The 24,700-nt window shown below is 47.6% G+C and overlaps 1 protein-coding gene across 1 annotated transcript; it reads left to right on the top strand.

The window, feature by feature from the left end:
• The first annotated feature begins 21,365 nt into the window (after positions 1 to 21,365).
• KCNF1 (potassium voltage-gated channel modifier subfamily F member 1) lies at positions 21,366 to 23,612 on the top strand. The gene has a single exon (XM_075555826.1). It carries the CDS (start codon positions 21,707 to 21,709, stop codon positions 23,333 to 23,335), a length of 1,629 nt encoding a protein of 542 aa, XP_075411941.1. The 5' UTR covers positions 21,366 to 21,706; the 3' UTR covers positions 23,336 to 23,612.
• The last annotated feature ends 1,088 nt before the right edge of the window (positions 23,613 to 24,700 follow it).

Genomic DNA, 24,700 nt, shown 5'->3' with positions numbered 1-24,700 from the left:
GGCACCTATTAATTATAGTAGCTTTTTAATATATTCCATTATATTTTTCATGTGGACATAATATTTTTGCAAATAAAGCCGTGTTTATTTTCTATTTATTATGAATTAAGTGAAGATTTACAGAGTAGATCATCAGTCTAACATTCAACAGTTGATACGCATTTTGTTTCATGTCATTCATTGCATTCAACTCAATATAACGTCACTCATCCCACTTCCTCTCTGTGTTTTCATTTTCTCCACTCCTTTTTCTCCTCTCACCCTTGTGAACTTTGCCTGTGCATCCATGCTGCCCTTTTGGTCTCAAATGGTGGGTTATTCTAAGGTGAGTATGCCTCTCCAATGTTATTATTCACTTCATAGAGCTGTCTATTTATTGTTCCGCTGAAAACTGAGCCATGGGCGTGAGTTCATTGCCAGACCTAAAGAACAACTAAGGACCGTAATCTTGGGGGTTCTACCAACCCCTCTCTGGCCAGTAAGGGTGGCCTTCCGCCCCCTCTCCCCTGCCCCCGTTGTGAGTTTTATTCCATAGTTTATCCTCCTCTAGATAATAGCAGTTTTTGTAAAGTTGGTCTGGTTTTTACAAATTCTTTAATTGTGATTTATCTGAAAATGTCCTAATTCTGCCATACTTGAGGGACAAGTTTATTGGATAGATGATTCTTGCTTGGCTTTTCTTTTCTTTCTTTCTTTCAGAGTTACATATCTATAAATTACCCCATTTCCTTCTTGCCTGCATGGTTTCTTATGAGAAATCAGAACTTAGTCTTAGTGGCTTCCTTTGGGTGTAACTAACCTTCCTTCCTGCATTCTCCTCCACCCCACCCCCCGCCCACAGAGCCAACTGCTTTCAAAAGCCTCTCTTTGATCATTTTCTTTTTGGGTCTGTTCTATTTGGGGGTTTTTTGGTCTTTCATGAATAAGAAGGTTTCTCCCAAAAATTATGTGACAATTTTCTCTGTGTTTTTCTTTTTGGGCAGCTATCTGGTTGGAACTCTGATTACAAATAAGTTATTCCTCTTGATCGTGACTCACCTAATTCTTAGACTTCCTTTGTATTTTTGTTTTGTTCTGTTTTCTAGTTCTTCCTCTAGCAGATTGGCATGGAGAGATTCGTCTTCAAGCTAACTGATTCCGTCTACGCGGGAGTCTACTTCTTTACTCTTTAAATGTATTATCTATTCTGAAATTTTTGTATTAATCTTCTGAATTTCTATTTGGTTTTGTACAGTTTTAAATTATTTTGTTGGTCTATTCTTGTAGTATTTTCCTGAATTTGTCTATAATATTTTTTCCGTGCTTCCCTTGATTTATTCTGCAACATTTTCCATCTTTCTCTCAATCTATTGAAAGCGCCAAACTATCACTCTTCTGAATTTCTTATCAGCTAGTTTCAGTGTCGTTTATCCCTCTGCAAAGGTTTCTGGTGTTGTATTTTGGGTACTGGCTTAAATCACTCTGTCTTGTTTCTTCATGAGAATGTAAATAATCTGTTGTTTTAGGCATTGTGATGTTGTTGTATTTGCATTTAATTAGTAATGGCATGTTGGTGTGTCCTTGGGTGCCTGGCGAGTGTGTGAGCAGTTCCCTGTTCTCTGTTTGTATAGACAGTTGAAGGCAGGTTTAACTGGTGGTCGCTGCTTTCTATCAATGATCAGGTGGTACCTGAGTGGTCGTGGTCTTCACCCAGTCATGGGGGCTGCAGGAAGTGCAGATGTGGGCAAAGTTGCTATCTCCTATTGGATGGGGCAAGATGAAGAACAAGAAAGAAAAACAAAACAAATAAATAAAGGTTTAAGAAAAGAAGGTAAAGAAAGACGAAAGAAAAAACAAGTGGGAGAAATTAGGCAAAAGAAGCCAAAAAAAACCCACCGAAAACCAATAACTAAAAACTTAAAAGGAAACTAAACCAAGGAAGAGCGAAAGAAAGAAAGAAATGCAATTACAATGTGCAAAGCTAGTGGGGGAACAGAAAAGAAGGGGGAAAATAGCAAAAATACTAAGAAAATAGGAACATTACAAGAGATACAGGAGAAAAGCAGAGAAAAAGAATAAAAACAAAGGGAAAGAAAAGAAACAAAAAACCAAAAAAATATATCTAAGAAAAAAATGAGGCAGGGGCAGGACCCAAGGAAGAGAACCCTGTGTGGGACAGGGTCTTGCACCCATTATGGGTTGGCACCTTCTGCCAGCCAATGAACTCACAAGGTGAGGGGAGGGGATGGAAGGTCAGGCTCTAGACTAGTGGTTCTCAACCTTCCTCACGCCGCGACCCTTTCATACAGTTCCTCATGAGGTGGTGACACCCCAGCCATGACATTGTTTTCATTGCTAGTTCATCACTGCCATTTGCTGCTGTGATGAATCAGGTGACCCCTGTGAAAGGGTTGTTCGACCCCCAAAGGGGTAGAAACCCACAGGTTGAGAACTGCTGATCTAGATGAAGTGCCTGCCAGCCAAAGTATTTTCTGGGCTCAGGGAACCTGACCCTGAAGTAGCTTGTATAGATTTAGATGTTAACTGAGGTCAGGGTGCTTGTTCTTGGAATGAATACTTTCAGGGCCAGAGAGCAGCTGGGGGCAGGACAACAGTCTATGGAAGGAGTTTTTGCCTTCCCAGAGGTGGCCAGGGGTTCAGCACTGCCTGTTCTGCTTGTCGCACCCCTCCAAGATGTGGAGCTGGTGCACCAGAAGCATCGTCATCTTCTACCAGGCAAGGTCAGATCTTAGGCAGGGCAGGCACTGTGTGGCTAAGAGGGAAGTGTCAGGAGTCAATGGGTAGGTGAGAGGGGGCGGGGGCTTACAATGTTTACGGTCATGAGGTGGGTGTGGGAACAAGAGCAGGCCCCATCTTTGTGGACAAAAGCCACCAACCAGTGTGTGTTTGTGTTGTCAGGCCACCATCTAGCAGGGGTCCTCAAACTTTTTAAACAGGGGGCCAGATAACTGTCCCTCAGACCTGTTGGAGGACCAGACTATAGTTTTAAAAAAACTATGAATAAATTCCTATGCACACTGCACATATCTTATTTTGAAGTAAAAAAACAAATGGGGCAAAAAACACCCAGCGGGCCGGATACATGTCTTCAGCGAGGCATATGTGGCCCGCGGGCCGTAGTTTGAGGATGCCTGATCTAGAGTGAATGCTGCTTGCGAAACTTCAAGATGGTTGTGTTGAGTCAGGCCAGTCAGTCATTCATCTGTCTCCTCACCGATGCTTTTCCTTAGCATCTTTTCCTAGTCAGCATCCAGTTCACGTCTCCAGGCTTCCCGCTGAAGCACAGAGTCCCAGGATTATTCTCCATATCTATTTCATTTGGTCTCTCTTATCTCTATTGTAGAAGATCTGTGTAGCATGTCTGCCATCTTGCCAGATTCTTTATTTTTATTCCCAGTTTAGATCAATTAAAGACATCTTCATCATGGGACATTTTTCTTTTAATATTTGGTTTGATTTTTTGAATTTTTTTTACTGAGAGTATAATTCTTATAAAATTCACCATTGCAATATACACAATTCAGTGGATTTTACTGTGCACAATTCCATCACCACTATTATCTAATTTGATAACACCTTCATCTTCAAAATAAATCCATATGTATACATAAATAGTCCCTCCACATTCCTTCTACCCCCAACTACCGGCAACTGCGAATGTACTTTTTGTTGGTGTGAATTTTCCTGTTCCGGAAATTTCATATTGATTGAATCATACAGTTTGTAGCATTTTGTGACTGATTTCTTGCACTTAAGATTATGTCAAGTACCATTCATTCTGCAGTATGTACCAGGGCTTATTTTCTGTTCATGGCTGAATGATATTCCATGGTTTGTCTAAATCGCATTTTTTGTCATTTAGATTACCTCTACTTTCTGGCTGTTATGGATAATACCACTGTGACATTTTGGTGTACATTCATGAAAATGTTTTCATTTATGCTGGCGACACACCTAGGAATGGAATCGCCGAGTCAAGGGGTAAATCTCTATTTACATTTCCGAAGCGCTCCCACGCTGGTTTCCAAGCGACTGTCCCACAGTGTGTCCATGCCAGCAGGAATGGTTGTCTGTCTTGTCTCACTTGGTTCCCGCTCATAGCCACCTTATGCACGACCGAATCAACACTGCCGGGTCCTGCGCCATGCGGAAAATTGTCGCTTTGCTTGAGTCCACTGCAGTCACTGTGCCGATCCATCTTCTTTCATTGGCTCTCCACTTTGCAAGCATCATGTCCTATGAGGGGTAGTCTCTCCTGTCAACACATCCAAAGTAAGTGAGATGAAGTTACGCCATCCTCACTCATCAGGAGCACGCTGCCACACTATTGGATGGGAACTAGAACCTCATGGTTTTAGTTGGTATTTGGCTGGTGGCCAAAAATGTTGAGCATCCTTCTAGGTCCTTAATTGGTCATTGGTTCTTTTGAAGATATGTCTATTCAAATTCTTTGCCCAATTTGAAAAGTGGATTATTTGTCTTTTCACGCTTCAAAAATAAGAGTTCTTAACGTAGTCTGGAAACTAGTCCTTAGCCACTACTCATCTGTAAGTTAGTTGTACTGTGGTGGCTTAAGTATTGCTATGATTCTGGACGCTATGTCACTAGCACCTCAAATACCAGCAGGAGCTCCCGTGGCGAACACATTGCACTGGAGCTTCCAGACTAAGAATCGCTGTTCACTGCTGCTCTCGGCACTCTCAGCGACTGACACCTAATGAATAACAGGAACGTACTTTGATATGGTGCCAGAAGATGAGCCACTGAGGTTGGAAGACACTCGAAACACGACAAGGGAAGAACTGTCTTGTTAAAGGACAGTGGACCTTAGTGACATGGGTGTCCGGACCATCATTTTCTGGTAGGGGCACATTTCAAAATGAAAAAAAAAAGAACTGCAAATATCCATTAATAATCAGAAAGTAGAATGCATGAACTGTAAATATGGGAAAATTGGAAATTATCAACATGAAATGGAATGCATTAAAAACAAACAAACCAAAAAAAACCTCCCTCAACTACCATCAAGTTGATTCCAAATCACAGTGACTAGTTGAATTGAAATGAACTGGTATTTTCTATTTTTAATCAGACAATAAGATGGTTTATAATGACAGATTCAAGAGGAGTGACATAGCATTCATCATCAAAAAGAACACTTTAAATTCTTTCTTGAAATATGATTCTGTCTATGAAAGAATAATATTCAAACACTGTGTTAGGCAGGTTTCCCTAGAGAAGAAAAATTAGTGATGCTTACATGTGTATGTATATAGAAAGAAATTTATATTAAGAAATGGTGCACACAGTTGTAGATGTGGATTAGTCCAATCTGGTTCAAGTCTATCTGGGTCAGGTGCTAAGCTGGTAACTTTGTGGGATGATTAACCAGGAAACATAAAGCCAAAGCAAGAAGCCCACAGGCTGGTGGATGCAGAGTCGAATGAATCCAAACTCAGCAGTTATGCAGATGGCTTCTGAGATCACCACGCAATGTGATGAGCCAGATGCAAGCTCGGGACCCAGCAGGAGCGATAAGGTTTCCCACAGAGAGTGCGAAGGAAGGAGTGACTCACCTTCCCGAGGGTTCAAGGTGTGACCAGAGACAGAGGGTTTCACTCCACAACAACTGCTCAGTGTCGATGACATTGTGTCATTACCTATCATGGAGCTGATGGCATTGTGTTAGAGTACATCATCAGAGATTACTGCCAAACTACGGAAACCTTGGTCCAGCCAAGTTGACACAACCTAGCCATGGCGTACATCTATAGGAAAGACTACCCCTTGTCTGTCATATTGTCATACTGTGGTGACTTATGTGCCGCCAGATACCACGTCACTGGTATTTCAAACACCAGCAGGGTCACCCCAAGGGAAGAGGTTTTGGCACAGCTTCCTGACGAAGAACAAACTATGACGAAGAAATAGGCTCTCCACTTCTGAGGAATTAACTACAGAAAACCTTAGGAAAAGCAGTAAAACATCATCAGATACTGAAAGTCTCATGACCAACACAAGAACATTGTCATATATTGAACCAGAACATGAGCCCATCAGGTAGGGAGGTCCTCAGAATATAACTCAGGAAGAGCTGGCTTCTCATACATCCTGCATAAAGAAAGCTGAAGGTCATTAACAATATCAGAAAAAAAGAAAAGATCAAAGAGTACATCAGAAGAGACCCTGAAACTTACTCTTTATCATAGAGTAGCTAAGGCAAATGGAAGAAATGATGATAAGAAACTGAACTGAAAATTCCAAGGGCAGTTTGAGCAGACAAAGTCAGTAATTAAAATGAAATGTAGACCTAGAGTTAGATAACCAAAAGGGAAGAACAGGCTCAGCATATCTTAAACTGAAAGAACTCAGGAAAATAGTCCAGCCTTGACTTTAGAGATTCTATTGGCAAAATACTGACCGATGCAGGAAGCATCCGAAGAAGATGGGAAAATACATGATGTCACTATTACCAAAAAACCCAAAACCCAATCGAGGCAGCGTATGAGCAAGAACTGACAGTGCTGAAGGAAAAAGTGCAAGCTAACTGAGGCATTAACCAAAAAAACCCCAAGGCTCCTAGAATTGACCAAATATCAATAGAAATGTTTCAAGTTGATGAAGCACTGTAAGCACTTACATGTCTATGCCAAGAAATTTGGAAGATAGCTGCCTGGTCAACAGACTGGAAGAAATTCATATTTACATCCATTCCAAAGAAAGGTGACTCAATAAAAGGCACAAAAATAGAACAATATCACTGATAGCGCATGCAAGTAAAAGTTTGCTGAAGATCATTCAACAACAGTTGCAACAGTATACTGACTGGAACTGTTAGAAATTTAATCCAGGTTCAGAGGAAGATGGACTATCATTGCTGGCATGCGATGACTCTTGGCTGAAGACAAAGAATGCCAGAGAAAATGTTTACTTGTGTTTTATCGACTATGCAAAGGCTTCCAGTTGTGTGAATAATAACAAACTATGGATAGGCTTGAGAAGAATGGAAATCCCAGAACTCTTCGCTGTGTTTGTGTGGAACCTGTACATGGACCAAGAGGCAGTGGTGTAAACAGAGCAAGGGGACACTGTGTGGTTTTAAATCAAGAAAGGTGTGCCTCAGGCTTGTAGCCGCTCACCATACTTATTCAAACTGTGTGCTGAACAAATCATCGGAGAAGCTGAGTGATGTGAAGAATGCGGCGGCAGGACTGAAGGAAGGCTGATTAACAACCTGTTACGGGCAGATGGCACAACCCGGCTCGCTGAAAGTGAGCAGGACTTGAGGCACTTGCTGATGGAGATCAAGGATTGTAGCCTTCAGTGTGGATGACAACTCAATAGAAAGAAGACCCAAATCCTCACAAGTGGACCAACAGGTAACATCATGATAAATAGAGAAAAGGTTGAAGTTGTCAAGGATTGTTGTCTTGCCTATATGCCTTCCTGCTCATGGAAGCAGCAGTCAAGGCATCAAGTGATGTGTTACATTGGGTAAATCTACTGCACAAGACCTTCTTAGACTATTGAAAAGCAAGGTTGTTTCTTTGAGGACTAAGGTGTGTCTGACCCAAGCCATGATATTTTAAATTGCCTCATATACATGGGAAAGTTGGACATTTATTAAAGAGGACCTAAGAAGAATCGATGCATTTGAATTGTAGTGCTGGAGAAGAATATTGACTGAATTAGCATGGACTGCTAAACAGATAAACGGATCTGTCTTGAAGTCAGGCCAAAGTGCTCCTGAGAAGAAAGGATGGGAAGATTGTCTTACATACTTCGGACATGGTTTCAGGAGAGACCAGTCCCCAGAGGAGGGCATCATACTGGCTAAAGCGGAGGGGCGCCAACAAGAGGAAGGCCCTCACGGAGATGGACAGACACAGGGGCTGCACCAACGGGCTCAGGCACAGGAACAACTGTGAGGATGGCACAGGACTGGGCAGTGTTTTGTTTAGGTGTTTATAGAGTCGCGATGGCTTGTTGCCAACTTGATGCCACCTTAAACAACAACAACAACAAAACAGACTTCATAACCTGAGCTGACCTCTCTGTCTTGAATTAAGAGTTCCAGCAGATCCCCCTTGGAAGCCATTGTTTCACCTGGATTTTTTATTTTTAATGCACCGCCATGAAACTAAGTTTATTTCTGAGAGGACGTATCTTCACCCATCTACTGCTCGCAGAGGTGTGCTTTGTTTCGAATGACCCCAGGGGTGATGGACTGGAACCCTGGCGGCCCTCCTTCTGGTTTTGCCCTTCTTCATTGCGCCTCTGTGCTTCCCTTTGCAGAGAGGGAAGCTGGGTCTTGAAAATAGGGCACGCTCACGTTTTTCAAAAATAGACAATGAACATGTACTCATTTTGTGATTAAAGACAAGGAAAAGCTGAAAGACGTGCTATGCAAGGACTTTGCTGATGCGTTTGTCGACATTCCCAGTGTGCTTCCAAAGGAAGTGCCCAGCCAAACCCTACTCTGCCTTCTCCCAGGGGCTTCTCCCAGCCCCCTTCTCGGATTTTTTGCCCGTATTTCTCTTTCTCTAAGAAACTAAGAGCAACCCAGGCCCTGCAGATCCCCAGATGCAGCCCCTCCAGAGGAGGCCCTAGCCCTAGCCCAGGCTGCAGGGCCACTGCACACATCCAAAGTCCAACCTCCTTACCCACGTGGAGCAGCCGGCACGAGTGAAGGTCTGATCATGCACACAGTCAGCCCACCCACCACCCTAGCGTGCTGAGGCAGGATGAGTCAGAGCGGAACGGAGGCCCAGCTCAGGAGCCAGGAGGCGGATGTGTGGGGACTCAAAGGAAAGCAAGCTAACAGTGGGATGGGGAGCAGGAAGTCCAACGCTGTGCCCTCCTTCCCCCTTTTCCTTTTCCCTTCTCCTTTCCTCTTTCTCCTTGTCTTGCACGGTTTCATCATCAGTCCCCACACACTACTTCCCTTGTTCCTCCCGAGAGCTGGTACTCAGAAAGGAAGGGATCGCTAGTTCCATTTTGCCAACGAAAACTTGATGTCTACAAAAGAAACCCAGGAACTGGGGAGAGAAAAATCCTCCGGAGTGTCCTGATAATTCTAGTTTTCATTGTTCTCTCCCCCTCACTTTCCATCCAGTACCAGAGACCCACCCTCACCACCCCAGCCTAATTCCTGTGCTTGACTTCCAAAGGACCGTTTATCCAGGCAGGAGTAGGTAGACTGAATTTTCTTTCCAGTCAATTCTTTGGGGCCCCTGGGGCAGCTTGATGGTGCAGATAGATACACAGCAAATAATGAAATGCAATTTTTCCATGGAGTATAAAACTGAATGTTAATGAAAGGTATTATTAAATTCAGGAAAGCACAAAGGAATTTTAACTTAGCAGAGCCTATTATTCCACAAAAACGGACTAGATTACAGCTGCCATCGTTTGCTGTCTAGACAAATCACTTAGATACACATGTGCTGGTTTTAATTAGTGCCATAGAAATTGAGCATTCCGTTGCCCCCAATGTCATTGCTCAACAATTGTTTTTAAAAAGAACAACCCACTTAGCAAAGAAAAATACAACTCCCACAATCACTTCTCAAAATGCCTTTGCTTACAAACGACACTGTTTTCTGTTTCTCCACATTTGAATGAAAAGACCATGAGTCCAAAATGGCCTCTTCTTCCTCTGGCTGAGAGAAGTCCTTGTGCTCCCCTCCTGTGAGCACAGAACATCCGTTCTGATAGAAGTCACAGGCAGCACTGAACACACCATAGCATGAAAAAATCCCATTTTCAGCCCAGAAGTCCAGCGTGTTCTCCCTCTGGTTGAAACCTTCAGGAAATTCATAATGGATTTAAGCTGTGTGCTCAACTCTCTATGTAACACTTACCTGTGATGCGAAGTCAGCAGATCCTCTCTGCTGTCCTCTGCCTCTGGAACTTCAGCCTTGCCTCTTCACAAAACCAGGACATGGTCTTTGGGCTCCGGTTACCAAGGGTGTGTAGTAACCAGTCGGTGGAGTCCCTGGGAGGCCCGATGATGAAAACATTCCATCACTTCCTAGTAGACTGGGGATTTGGACCAACCGGGGGGATCCTGGGGAGAAAGACCTGGTTATCAGCTTCTAAAAAATTCAGCCATGAAAAACTCGACTGTAGGCATGGTCTGGAGGCCGCATCTGACCTCCTTTGGCTTTTGTAAGGAGGAGAATCTGTCTCGCTCCAGTTTGGCACCAGTGGCCACAGGCAGGGGTGTGCCACCCTTCATATGTTCTTATCTTATTCTGACCCCACCCACCCTCTTCCCCGGCCCAGCACTCCACTTCTCTGATGGCTTCAATACTCTGTCACTGTGTAAGTCTGGGTAGACCAGAGAAGCAAATCCACAGAAACTCATATGTGTATAAGAGAGAGTTTTATATAAAGGGTAAGTACACATTCAGAAAGCATCCCAACCCAGTCTCGTCCAAGCCCTAAGTCTGACATTAGCCCATATTTCTGACATCAATCTACAAAGTCCTCCTCAAACTCACAAATTACATGCAATGCCACCGACTGCAGGCAGAAAGCCGAGTCAGTGAGCGTGTAAGCATCTCAGTGCTGGCAAAGGTCTCCACGTGGCTGCTCCAGCACCCAGGGCTGCATCGGGGCGGGTCCATGTGCTCCAGCACCCAGGGCTGCATCGGGGCGGGTCCATGTGCTCCAGCACCCAGGGCTGCATCGGGTAGGTCCATGCAGTGAGCCTTACCAGCTAAGGCAGCCACACACCGTTCCCACCATTAGAGAGCAAGAAACTGAAAGGCGAGGCTCACCAAGCCATTTATCTCTCCGCCCTTCAATTAAACTGTCCTTCAACTAATCCCACATGTGTTCGTTGGCCAGGTTGGCACAATAAACCTAACTATCACAGTTCCAGTGGCCACCCAGAATTCACAGACCGTGCTCGTGATGATGGGGGTTTATTATGGAAGTCAACAGGATGTGGCAAGTCAGGATCAGGCAACATGAAGACTACACTCCTTTTGTCTGCAGCCCCTCTTCTCAGCCATGCCAGCAGACACGTCTCTTTCTGGTCTTCAGGTGCTGTGTTAGCCCAGGTAGACTAGAGAGACAAATTTATAGACACTCATATGTGTACAGGAAAGAGCCTTATATAAAGTAATTGTGCATTAAGAAATCATCCCAGCCCAGCCCAGATCAAGCTCATAGGTTTGATATTAGCCCATATATCCAGTACCAGTCTGTAAATTCCTCTTCAGACTCAAGCAACACATGCAATGACACCAAGCACAGGAAGATCACAGGCCAGTAGATGGAAAGTCTTGTGGATCCAGTGGCGGTGGAAGCATCTTAGCACTGGTGTGGGTCTCCACATGGCTCCTCCAGCTCCAAGGCTCTGACTCCATCAGCATAGCTCCATGTGGCTTGTCAACAGGAATGTCTCAGAGGGATTGCGTGTGTGTCCCACTATTTATCTCCGTGCCTCCAAATGAGGTAATCAAGCTGCAACCTGATTGACAGGCTAACCTCCACCCCTTCAGTTTTAATAGTCTCAAGTTGACAATAGTCAACTTCCACAGTCACACAGCCTCTCAGCCACATGGCCACTTAGCCTTTCTCCTTCTCAGGCCATCAGCATCAGGAATCTTCAGCACTGATAAATTCCCACAGGGCATTCTACTCTGCAAGTTGGCCTCTTGCCTGAAGGCAACCAGCTTTCCTTGTTTTGAGGGTTTGGAAGTCCATTCCTCCATTCTCATGGTCTTTGCTCTATGGTCTCTGCTGCCTCTACTGCCATGGCCACTTCTCCACACAGGAATCTCAGATGGGCTTCACGCAGGACCCTGTTGTGGAATTATCTGTTCCTACTTCAGAAGTGGCTCACTTTATATCCAGCAGAATGGCAAAACTGACCAAACCCTGAGTTATAGTTCTATACCTTATTTGCATACTACCACTCAGGCACTGTATGGCATGGCTTAAAATCAAGAAAGGTGTGCGCTAGGATTGCATCATTGCACTGTGTTTCTTCCATCTGTATGCTGATCAAATCATCAGAGGAACTGGATTTTATGAAGAAAATGTGGCATCTGTGTTGGAAGAAGGCTAATTAACAGCCTGCAGTGTGCAGGTGACACGATCTTGCTTGCTGAAAGTGAGGAGGACTTGAAGCACTTACTTCAAGTGAAGATCAAGGATTGCAGCCTTCAGTATGGATTATGAGTCAATGTATGAATTCAATGTGGATTATGAGTCAATGGAAAGAGTCGACATTCTCAGAACTGGGCCAATCGGTCCCAACCTGATACACAGAGAAAAGGTTGAGATTGAGGTTGCTAAGGGTCAGACGGACCCAACATCACTTAACCTCCACCAGCACCCAGCCACGGGGCAGGAATTACAATGATTCTGAGTAGTTGAGTCACATCAAAGATTTTCATGGCCATGTCAAAGCTTGAACATGGTAGCCACTGGCTAAATGGAATAATCAAAATCACATGAATCAAAATAAAGCACCATTATAGCCAGGGCAAGAAGGTGAATGAATGGCATTCAGATTGCTAAGAAAGGAGTAAAACTATTTCTATTCACAGATAGCATGACTGTAAGTAGAAAACACCAAAAGTTTCACCCCAAAATTAACTCTCAGAGTGAATAAATATGTCCCCAAAGTTTCAGAAAAGATGATAAAATAAAAATCAGTTTTATTTCTATATGATAGGAATGGATAATCTGAAAAGGAAATGAAGGATGATTCTACCTGAGAAAGCGTCAGAAAGACTAGACCACTTAGGAATGTAGCTAACTCAGTATAAGAATTAAGTATAAGAATTAAGCTCTAAAAACTACCAAGCGTAGCTGAACAAAATTAAAGATCTACATAAGTGGGGAAATATCCGTATCCATGGATCAGAAAGTTTACAACTGTTCCGATGTCTTGCTACTTACTGTCAAGTTGGTTCAGACGGATGGCAATCCCATCTCAAGGTGGTGACTTAGATGCATGTGGTTGTCTTCTAAGGCAGCTCTGAATGGATTTGTACTGCCAACCTTTTGGTTAGAAATTGAGTGCTTACCATTTGTGCCACCTACAGACTCCTAATAACACGTAAATCCCCAAATTGATCTACAGACTCAAGGCCATCCCTATAAAAATCCCTGCTTTCTTCTGTGCAGAGACTGACAAGCAGATCACCAAATACAGATGGAAATTTAAGGGACTCCTGAAAACAAAATCCCGAAAATTATATATTGGAGTCTGATAAGAAGCCCAACACATGTATAAAATCCTTTATTAAGCGGTGTTTTACCATCGGCTAAAATCACGTCACCATCAATAGAGTTGCTTTCGGTCCTATGGGGAAGATTTATGAAGGACTACAGTAAAATAACAATGGTGTCTCCGAAAGGAAACCAGAGACTTACCGAAGCAATTGTGATATGAATGGATTTTGAGCTCCTACTTGGTTGTAGCCCTCATATAAGAACAATTAGTTCTTATGACATGGCCCTATCTGGCATTTATTCTCATGAGGAGATCACTGAAGACATGGGTACCATAGCAACATGTGGTGAAGAAATCAGATTGTACTGGGTATCATGAAAAATAGTATCTGGGGTCTTAAAGGCTTGTCTCAAAACAAGCAGCCATGTAAGTGAGGAGTCAGCTAAGTCCACACAAAATAATATCTGTCTGTGTGATCCAAGGATTGCAAATAATAAGATCTAAACCTGGCGGAGAGAATGGTAGCAGTGCCTAGATCCTAAATACCTTTTGTGCGGAAAGCTTATGGGCCATAGTGGTAGTCCTAAGTCCCTTTGCAGGATCCCTATGTGGCTTGAGTCCCTGGTGACTCTCCAGCGTTGTGAGGGAAGGGGGACCTGATCACAAGGTTGGATATATCCCACTACCGCCACCACCCCACCCCCAGGGGGATGAAGAATAGAATTGTGGATGAAGGCAGACAATGGACTGTGTAAGATATGGAAGTAACAATAATAATATATAATTGACGAAGGATTCACAATGTGGGGAGGGAGGGGCAAAAAGAGGAGCTGATACTGAGGGCTCAAGTACAAAGAAAATGTTTAGGAAACGACGATGGCAACGTATGTACGAGTGTGCTTAATACAATTGAATTGTGGATTGTTATAAGATCTGTAAGAGCCCCCAATAAAATGATTCCTTAACAAAAAGGTTTTTTAAAAGTATTGTAAAGTGGATTTTAGCAGCTGCATTTCGGTTGGAATGTAACACCTTGTAATTTTTCAGTCTCTCTCTGGACTCAAGGTGAATTTATTCTAATGTTTATACTCTCTGCTTTCTCTTAGACTGAGGTCTTTACTTGTTTGATATGGTCACTGTTGCTGAGTCCTTGTTGTTTGCCCTTGTTTTGTATGGGTATGGGTGAGGGAAACCAGGACGGGTGAATTAAGAAGAGTGAACTGGACTGATGATTGCCTGGGGGCATAGAAGGGGAAGGTGGGGGAGGGGGGTCCAGATCAATGGGCCGAAGCAGGAAGAAACTGGTCCTGAGTGGACTGTGCCCATGAATGCACGAACCTTCTTAATACGATGGAATGATCTGATGTTAATTATAGCTCAATAATTTTTGAGAATAATAACTAAGTTGGAACACTTTTTTATTTTAAAACTCACTACAAAGATCAGTGGATGGAGAGTCCAGAAATATACCCTTACCTTTACAGACAACTGGTATCTGATAAGGACGCCAAAAACAACCCAAAAGGCAAGAACAATCTTTCCAACACATGGCACTGGGACGAGGGGAGGCACTCACAGCAGATCAAAGACCCGGATGTAAGAAGCGAAACTATGAACCTCTTAGAAGGACACCTCGCACGAATCTCCATGGCCTTAGATTAGGCAAACGGCACCTAAAACATGCAGCAAGAGCAACAGCAAAAGGATGAATTCAAAACGTCGTCAAAACATCACCAAGGAAGTGACAAGACGATGCAGAGAACAGGAGGAAATATGTACACACATAGCTTACATCAGATGGAGACTAGAACCCAGAATAGGCAAAGGTCTCTTAAAACTCACCACCCGAAAGACAAAGAACACGACCTCAAAACAGGCCAATCATTTGAAGAGACGCATCACCGACGATGTACAAATGGCCAATAAGCACATGACAGGCTGCTCAGTGCCATGACTCACCAGGGAGATGCCCATGATGACCACAGTGAGAGACTTCTCCATATCCCTTAGGGTGACTAGAAAAGATGCACAATAGCGCATGCCGACAAGGAGGTGGACACACGGGTGCCCTCCCACCCTGGTGGGGATGTGAAATGGTGGCTTGCTTGACACCAGAGTAATTAGCATCAGGCCCCGAAGCTCCAGTTCTGGGCATAAACGACAAAGATTGAAACTTGCGTTCATGCTCACAGCGGTCTATTCACAGTAGTAAAATGGGTGACAAGCGGGATTCCATCAAGCGATGAACGGATAAGCAAAACACTATATCTACTCAGCGAAATCGTTTTTGGCCATAATGCAAAGAAATACTGCTACATGTTAGAACATCGGTGAGCCTTGAAAACTGTACCAAGTGAAAGAAGCCAAGGGAAAGCATCGTGTACTGTGTGACACCATTTATATAAAATATCCAGAGTAAAAAACCCCAGAAAGTAGGTTAGTGGTTGCCAGGGACTGGGGTCGAATCGGAGGGTGACCACTAGGGATTTAAGGTTTCTTTTGAAGGTAACGAAATTATTCACAAATGACTGTGGTCATGGCAACACTCCAGGGACACTCTAAAGGCCAATGAATTGTCTACTTAAATGGGCAAATTTCCTGGTATGTGAATCATGTCTCAATTAAGCTGTTAAAAATTAAAGGAACAAAATATTCCGTTCCTCAGTTGCATCAGCCACAGGACAGATGCTCAGAGGCCACCCGGGGCTGGTGGCTGCCATCTTGGACACTGCGGGTCTAGAGTGGAGTCTGTCTCCTGGGGAAGAAGGTTTCATGGGACAGGCTAGACCTCCTGTGTCTGAGCCCCCTTCTCCCCTGAAGTTCACCTCAGCTCTTCAGGGACAACTTTGTCCCTGCGCTTCTCTAACCCCAGCCTCCCGAAGGGCTCCTGGGACACGGTGGGAGCCAAGAAGTACTTGCTGATTGCGAGACGACAGAAACGGGCCTCCTCGGTGGAGCCTGTCTCCTTGCCTTTATCCCTGCCCTCCTTCTCGCCCTTGGAAGCATATACTGTGACTCTTGCCTTATTCTACTTATCCCACAAACGACAAACCGTAGGCCTACAGAAGCGAAATAACTTCCCCAAGTCACACAATCAGGCCCTGGCTAGACACCCCCTTCACAGCCGCTGTGTTAAACTGCTGTGTTCAGTGAATGAGTACAGGTGAATTCCGAGAGCCCACCGCTCACACTGCACAGCTAGGGACTCTGAGCGGGGAGAGGGGGCAACCTCCTTCTCCCTTCCCGCAGGGACTCCGAGGCAGCTCCATCCCAGCAGGCACCTCACATCTTCCACCCCTGCCAGCCGTCTGCCTCTCCCTTTCTCTTTCATGCCCTGGGTACCAGCAGGCACCTGCTCTGCTGATAGGGCTTGGGGACATTATAATCTCTGCTGTGCTTGCATCTGCTATTTGCCTCCCCTACAAACCCGCTTTCTCCCTGCTGGGCTTCTGGAATCTGCTGAATGGAGGGACTGAAGTTGGAATGTAATATCCGCACCAGGCCTGCTGTAGATGGCTTCTCTTCTCGGTTACCCTATTTAACAAATGCTGGTTGATTCTCATGGAATTGATTGCGCAATCCGCTGCCGAGGGTGTCTCACAGACTGAACACTTGAGATGTCTCGGAGGCCTTATTCAAAGCTGAGCCCATCAGTCTCATATCGTATCAACCCCACCTCCAAACCCCACTCCCCTTCCATTCTAGTGGCCCCCTCTCCCCGTGGGAGGGAGGCAAAGGGCTCAGACTCCAAGACTCAGCTCAGGTCCCTCTTTCAGAAGACCAAATCACTGGCCTGCTCCCAGCTGGCGGAGGTAGCTAACTTCAAACTCCTGAGTTCTGACCTGGTATGAGGGGGCTTCACAAAGTTCAAGGAAAGATGGATTTAAAAGATAATGAAAATTTTCCAGGAACTTGTGAGCCCCTAGAACAGAGTGACAGTACTAAGGGGTGACAGTACTAAGGGGTGCGTCTGGTGGGGCTTTGCTTGCCTGAGGGATCTCCACTGGGCTCCCCAAATGCTCAGCTAAGTCAAGTCTGTGCTTTTTGGCAGGTGCAGTCCCACCCGCTTCTAGCCAGACTGCTTCTAGCCCCGCCCAGTGGGAACTTCAGGAACCACCAGCACTGCTGGTAGGTGCCTCTCTCCTACTATCCTGACCACCACAATTGCAGCTCTTTATTAATAAAAGGAACATGCCCACTAGGACAGGACTCCCCCCCACATACAGACACGATGGTGGCCTGTGCGTATTTGTATGCCACAAGAGCTCAGTGAATGTTTGAATGCATACACACCCCCATGAATGGGTGTCTTTCAACCTATCAGCTCAGTGTTGGATTTGAACTCTGCAGTTACTGGGAAGCAGCTGAAAACAGCTGAGAAGGGAGTGACGGGCACAGGGATGAGAAAACGAACACACCATGCGTACAGGCACACTGGCCTAACTACTGCAGAGAACAGGCCTGAGAGCCCAGCAGAACTCAGTACCAGTCACAGCTCCAACGCTTACTGGGTGGTTGGCCTCAGGCGTGGGAGCAGGAACGTGAGCCTGTGATGTCAGGTGCTCAGGCTCACCCTTCTGTGGGCTGAAGGATGCTGGCAAGTTACTTGATGTTTGCTTCCTCACCTGTAAATGGCTGTGGCGATACCACTTGCCTGCAGCAAATGGGGAAGCCATTTGAAAAGCCATTTGTGGGGCAGGGTGCTCTTAAAACAAATGTTAATTTATCGATTCTTAACTGTTTTGAGTCGTAGTTACTTAATCTAGGATCAAGTCCCTATGTGGAGCAAATGGTTTGTGCCCCTCTCCTAACCTAAAGAGTGGCCGATCGCACTGACTGAGCCAGAGTCCTGCCACCTGCTTCTCTAAAGAGGGCAGCAGCTAAGAGACCCACAGAACACTGCCACCCGCTAACGCACGGGGCAGCCATGAATCCAAAGTGCTTAGATGGAAATTAGCTGGATTTTAAAATTCCGCCACTTATCACATGCTGACTTTCAATGAAATAGAATTTGTAAAAGAAAGTTCACCAAACAATACTATTTGTTATGTATTCAAATGACAGCATCTGTTCATTTTTCAACAATCCTGCCATTGATCGTTTCACATTATAACCAAAGCCCAAACCGAACTCACTGCCATTGATGCTGACTCGTAGTGATGTTATAAGACAGGGAAGAAATGCCCCTGTGTTTCTGAGACTGTAACATCTTAAGGAGGTAGAAAACCTCATCTTTCTCCCTCAGAGAGGCTGGTGGTTTCAAACTGCTTGACTTTGCAGCTAGCAGCCAAATGCATGTCTACCACTACCCCACCACGGCTCCTACATTCATGGCGGTAGTAAAGCGATCTACTACTTTGCACACCAAAGAAGTGCATCTGCAGTAACAATTGCCAAGGTGTGAGGCAATTGTAACACTGGCTGTGATGGTTAGAGACCAACTTGGATGGGCCTTGATGATTAGTGGTTTGGCAGTTATATAATGATGTGATCATCTTCCATTTTCAAACAACAATCTGATCTTTGGCCTAACCATGTGAAAAATAGATATTCAATATTATTCTATCTCATTAGGGAAAAAAGCCAAATGACCCAGTAAATTGATTTCATGGCCTTGATTGTAACACATCAGCCTGTATTGTCTCAATTCATCAACACAGTCGTCAGGCAAAGAAGATGCTCACTAATGACAGTGTTGATGATACTGTGGATGGTGATACAGGAGGCAAGAGATGTCTTGAGCAAACCTAGTGTAGGCCAGGTGGAATGATTCAGGCAGGTGAGTCTGGAAGACAACGATGACGGAAAGGATGGAAGGGAGGGCCACGATGGGACCTTGCGCCAGAGAAGCCTTGGTGTCAAAGCCTTGCTGAGGACCGTGGAGGCAGACCCTGTGTCCGTAAGGTTTTTGTTCCTGGAAGCTAGTTACTGAGGGGCTGGGCCAGGTTGAACACAGAGACGTGGTTAGTGCTTCAAGGTAGATTTTTTTTTCTTCATAAGTTTGAAATGAACTTGTTTTTCATTAAAGACCCCCAAGTTCCCCTGAGCTTTACTTTCCTTCCTGTTTTTCTTTCAGCCACTCAGTCCAATATTGAGGCCCAAAGGGTAAGGACTCTGGAGGGATTTTAATTTTTTAAACTTTAGTTTTTAAAGAAGCACAGTGTATATGGCTACACAGCTCATTTCAACAAATGAAATCAACAAGATCCAATTAAACCCTCCAGAAATGTGGTACTGTTTCTTACCCCACCCCCATCCTTCATCAACACTCTGTCCTTCCCCCTCTTCCTGCCCCCCACCCCCTCCATTCCCCCACCCCTCCCAGTCCCTGGCCTCCTCATAGACATCAAAGTCTTCTCTTTTGGTATAAAAACCACGTTTCTTCTTCTGATTTCCCTTATAATATTGGTGTTACTAAACCCCATTCTTTTTGTAGTGCTGGCTTTGCCAGGTCTTTCAGTGTTTCCCAGAGCTATCATTGTTTTTACTGATGACTGAGATTCCATTATATGCCTGTAGCAGGGTTTATTTATCCAGTCTTCGGTAATTGGAGTTTGGGGTTGTTGCCATGTTTTTGCTAGTGTGGAAACGGCTGCAATAGACATAGGTGGGTGTCTGTCTCTGCTCCCCGTGGGCTTCCGTTCTTTCGGGGTCACATTCAGTAGAGAGGTGGCAGGCTCATAGGGTATTCGATTTTGCATTGGTTTAAGGAAGTGCCCTGCTGATTTCCAGAGTGGTTACACAATTCCACCAGCAAAGTAAAAACATCCAGCTCTCTCCTCATTCTCGGCAGCCTTTCTTATTTTATGTATTATTGGATTTTGCTAAAAGTGTTGGTGGGAGGGGGTTTCTCTGTTTTGATTTGTATTTCTTAATTGCTATTGAGTGAGAACATTTCTTCACATGGTTGTTGGATGCCTGGATGTCATCTTTGATAAAATCTTGTCTTGTGCCCATTTTTTCCCTTCGGTTATTTATATTTTTGCTTGTTAAGATGTAGTTTTCTATAGATTCTGGAAATCAATTCTCTATCTGATGTATTAATACTAAATAGCTTTTTCCCCCCAATCTGCAGGTTCTCTTTGAAGTCTTTGGATGAAGTCTTTGGATGCGCACACAGGGCTTATTGTCAGCAGGGGTCAGCTCTTTGTTTGTGTTCTAGAGTGTGGGTGTTCCTTTCATTTTGTTGGGCAATGTGGTTACGACCTACTTCGGGTCCGTAAGTGTTTCTTTGACGGTCTTTATGATTGCACGGTTTATGTTTGATTCATTTTGAGTTCCTGTTTCTGTGTGCAGTGTGAAGTATGGGTCCCAGTTCGGACAGCACCATTGGGTGAAAAGACCATCTCCTTCCCACGCAATGCATTTTCCAATTGAACGCAAGGTAGGATTTAAATAAGCCAATTAGCAGGGGCATTCAGCAAGGACTGTGCTAGGGCTTGTGGTTAGGAAGTGGCCTTTCCTGGTCCTGCTTCCATGGCACTGTGTGACCGTAGGCAAGTCCTGCTCTTCTAGGAAGGGGTTGGACTAGGTACCCTCCCCGTGCTGCGGTGGGCCGATGGGGATGCCGTCCACCGACAGCGGTGGGGAGGGGTACAAAGAGACTGGGCTTTGCGCTTCGCTGCAAAAGACAGGCGAGGCTCTAAGACCCAGAGGAGGGACTGCCTGCCGACGCCGAGCAGACTCCGAAAGCGCTCCTTTGGGCACGGATTTTGACGAGCAACAGGCGGCCGGGGTGGGGCGTCTTTCCCACTCCCCTCCGGAAACAGCAATCCAGAGAGACTCTCCAACCTGGAATGGGTCTGCCTCCTTAAAGCGCGGGCTCCCGGCCTCTCCGTGATCCTCGCTGCGCCCGCGAGCCCCGGGCAGTTGCCGGTGACCCGCGGCGGCGGCTGGGCCCTCCTGCCCTGGGGTTAACCGGTTCCCTGCAGCTGCCAGGCGTGCCTTGCAGACTTTCACCAGAAGAGGGTACAGTCGGAAAGCGCTTGACGTCAGGCTGGAATTCCTATTGTGCTTGGAAACGGCTCGGGCACAGCCACGCCGAGTTCGCGCTCGCACACCTCGGACGGCGTGCGTCCCGCAGCGCCGGGACAGGACCGGCGCCCGGGGCTCACGCGGCGGCCAGCGCGGCTTCAGGACCAGCCCACCTCTTCCCGAGCGCCCGGGGCGGAGGGCGGTGTCCGCAGCCCCTGCGGGCCCACGGCACTAGCCCGAAGCGGAGCTCCAGCTGCAGACCGCGCCGCCCGCAGGGGAGGCAGGGGTGAGTGAGTGCCCTCCGCCGGCCGGCCCGGGACCAGGGAGGGCGCTGGTGCAGGCGCAGGCGCTACACGCCGGCGCGCGCCAGTCCTCGGATGCCCGCCCGGAGCGCGGCGGGTCGCTTGCGTCCCCAGTGGCGGTGTCCGCTGTGACGCGCCCCTGCCTGGTTCACTTCGCTCCGGGGCCGAGCACACACTTGTCAGATCCGGGCTCCACGCCGAGGCTGCGGGAGCGGGAGCCGGAGCCGGGACGATGGACGAGTCCGGGACACACAGCCTCCCTGAGCCGGGCAGCCTCCCTGAGCCCGGCAGCCTCCCTGAGCCGGGCAGCCTTCCGGAGCCGGGTAGCCTCCCGGAGCCGGGCAGCCTCCCCGAGCCGGGCAGCCTCCTCGAGCCGGGCAGCCTCCTCGAGCCGGGCAGCCTCCTTGAGCCGGGCAGCCCGGGCTCCGGCGGTGGCGAGGACATCGAGATCGTGGTGAACGTGGGGGGTGTGCGGCAGGTGCTGTACGGCGACCTGCTCAGCCAGTACCCCGAGACCCGGCTGGCCGAACTCATCAACTGCCTGGCCGGGGGCTACGACACCATCTTTTCGCTGTGCGACGACTACGACCCTGGGAAGCGGGAGTTCTACTTCGACCGAGACCCGGACGCGTTCAAGTGCGTCATCGAGGTGTACTACTTTGGGGAGGTGCACATGAAGAAGGGCGTCTGCCCCATCTGCTTCAAGAACGAGATGGACTTCTGGAAGGTGGACCTCAAGTTCCTGGACGACTGCTGTAAGAGCCACCTGAGCGAGAAGCGCGAGGAGCTGGAGGAGATCGCGCGCCGGGTGCAGCTCATCCTGGACGACCTGGGCGGGGACGCGGCCGAGGGCCGCTGGCGCCGCTGCCAGAAGTGCGTGTGGAAGTTCCTGGAGAAGCCTGAGTCCTCGTGCCCAGCGCGGGTGGTGGCCGTGCTCTCCTTCCTGCTCATCCTCGTTTCGTCCGTGGTCATGTGCATGGGCACCATCCCTGAGCTGCAGGTGCTGGACGCCGACGGCAACCGCGTGGAGCACCCGACGCTGGAGAACGTGGAGACGGCGTGCATCGGCTGGTTCACTCTGGAGTACCTGCTGCGCCTCTTCTCCTCGCCCAACAAGCTGCACTTCGCCCTGTCCTTCATGAACATCGTGGACGTGCTGGCCATCCTGCCCTTCTACGTGAGCCTCACGCTCACCCACCTGGGCGCCCGCATGATGGAGCTGACCAACGTGCAGCAGGCTGTGCAGGCCCTGCGCATCATGCGCATTGCGCGCATCTTCAAGCTGGCGCGCCACTCCTCGGGTCTGCAGACCCTCACCTATGCCCTCAAACGCAGCTTCAAAGAACTGGGGCTTCTGCTCATGTACCTGGCGGTGGGCATCTTTGTCTTCTCCGCCCTGGGTTACACCATGGAGCAGAGCCACCCCGAGACCTTATTTAAGAGCATTCCCCAGTCCTTCTGGTGGGCCATCATCACCATGACCACAGTCGGCTACGGTGACATCTACCCCAAGACCACCCTGGGAAAGCTCAATGCGGCCATCAGCTTCCTGTGCGGGGTCATCGCCATTGCCCTGCCCATCCACCCCATTATCAACAACTTCGTGCGGTACTACAACAAGCAGCGGGTCCTGGAGACAGCAGCCAAGCATGAGCTGGAGCTGATGGAGCTCAGCTCCAGCAGCGGAGGGGAGGGCAAGGCAGGGGGCTCCCGCAGCGACCTGGACAACCTCCCGCCAGAGCCTGCTGCGAAGGAAGGGCCGGGGTGGAGCAGTCGCCTGAAGATTTCCCACAGTGACACCTTCATCCCGCTCCTGACGGAGGAGAAGCAGCACAGGACCCGGCTCCAGAGCTGCAAGTGAGGAGGGTGCCACGGTGGCAGAGAAGGACTGGACTGGTGGACAGTGGACAGGTGGAATGGGCATGGTGGGGACTGACCAAGAGAATAGCTGTCCTTTGGCCCCTCTTCCCTTTCCCGAACAGGATGCATTCTGGAGGCTCCGTTGGGCGCCTCTGACAAGGCTGGGTAAGACCCCTCTTTGCCACTCACCGTCCAAGAACCTGTTTGGAGGGAGCAGGGTCCAAGGAACCACGGGGTATGGTGGGGTGGGGACTGAGCGCAGGCCTTGGACCCAATGGCGGCCAGAGCCCATGTCCACGGTGTCCCTCCTTCAATAAATCCTCCTGCTCTGTGTGCCCATCTGAGTAGTGGGTTCTGTCATAGGCTGCCTGTCACCCCAGGACGTGGCTCAGACACACCCCAGAGGCAGGCCAGGTGGTAGGTGTGCAGGGGAGGGGTGGTATTTTTAGCTGGGAGCCAATTAAAGAAGGGCTCATCTGCAGGGTTCAGTGCCAAGGAGTCTCACTTGCCACAACCCCGGAGCCTCTGTGCTGGTGAGGGTCGTTTCTTTGCCTTCCTTCTGGGGAAGTGCGTGCTCCCTGAACACTCCCCAAGGGCCAGGAGTCCATGGGGGGCGGAGTCACTGTGCCCCAGGGTTACCCTGACAGAGCCCCTGTGGGAGGCCCCTCTCATACATGCTCATCTCCTCCTCTCAGTAACTCTGTAGATAGACGTCTCTCTCTCTTACAGAAGAGGAAACAGGGGCCCGAGTCACACCCAGCAGGACTCAACCCTCTGTCTGATGATGTCAAAGCCACAGTGGCCTTGGAACACTGCATGAAGAGAGCGTGTGCAGGCCAGGAGGGGGCCTGCTCTTCAGTGTGGGGCGCCTGTGCCCATCCCTCCCTTCTAGCATGACTGCCTTTCCTGTGTCAGCTAAACAGACAGTTTGGGGTGTGGCCCCAGATAGGCTGCTGCCAAGCCCCCAGAAATGGAATAAGGCAGAGCAGGGTGTGACGAGGTGGAAGAGGTGGTCTCTGGGGTGTACCGTGCATCCAAGTCTTCTCTGCAGGGCCCCTTTCCTCCCTCCACAAGATTATTAGCTGAGTGATTTTAGGTCTCGCTGGTCCATATTCTAATTATGCATGAAGTCCTTGGAGGCTGCACATAGTTCAGCACTCAGTTTATAGCCAAAAGGTTGTTGGTTCAAGCCCACCCAGAGGACCTAGGAAGAAAGCCCAGTTGATCTGTTTCCATGAAAACCCAATCGACCGGGTGCCCGATGCACAGCACTTGCACAACAAACGGCAATTCCGATGACGCTGGGCTGGGAGGGAGGGTGTTACACAGTTACCTCTACAGGTCTGGGCTGGGCACATAGGTGGGA

The sequence above is a fragment of the Tenrec ecaudatus genome, chromosome 8 (genome assembly GCF_050624435.1).
Source record: "Tenrec ecaudatus isolate mTenEca1 chromosome 8, mTenEca1.hap1, whole genome shotgun sequence".
NCBI classification, from domain to species: Eukaryota; Metazoa; Chordata; class Mammalia; order Afrosoricida; family Tenrecidae; genus Tenrec; species Tenrec ecaudatus.
The sequence above is the reverse complement of the archived record's forward strand: the minus strand, read 5'-3'. Positions and strand labels throughout refer to the sequence as shown.

Excerpts from the sequence above, each read along its gene's own strand:
- KCNF1 (XM_075555826.1), top strand. The coding sequence starts at position 21,707 with ATGGACGAGTCCGGGACACACAGCCTCCCTGAGCCGGGCAGCCTCCCT.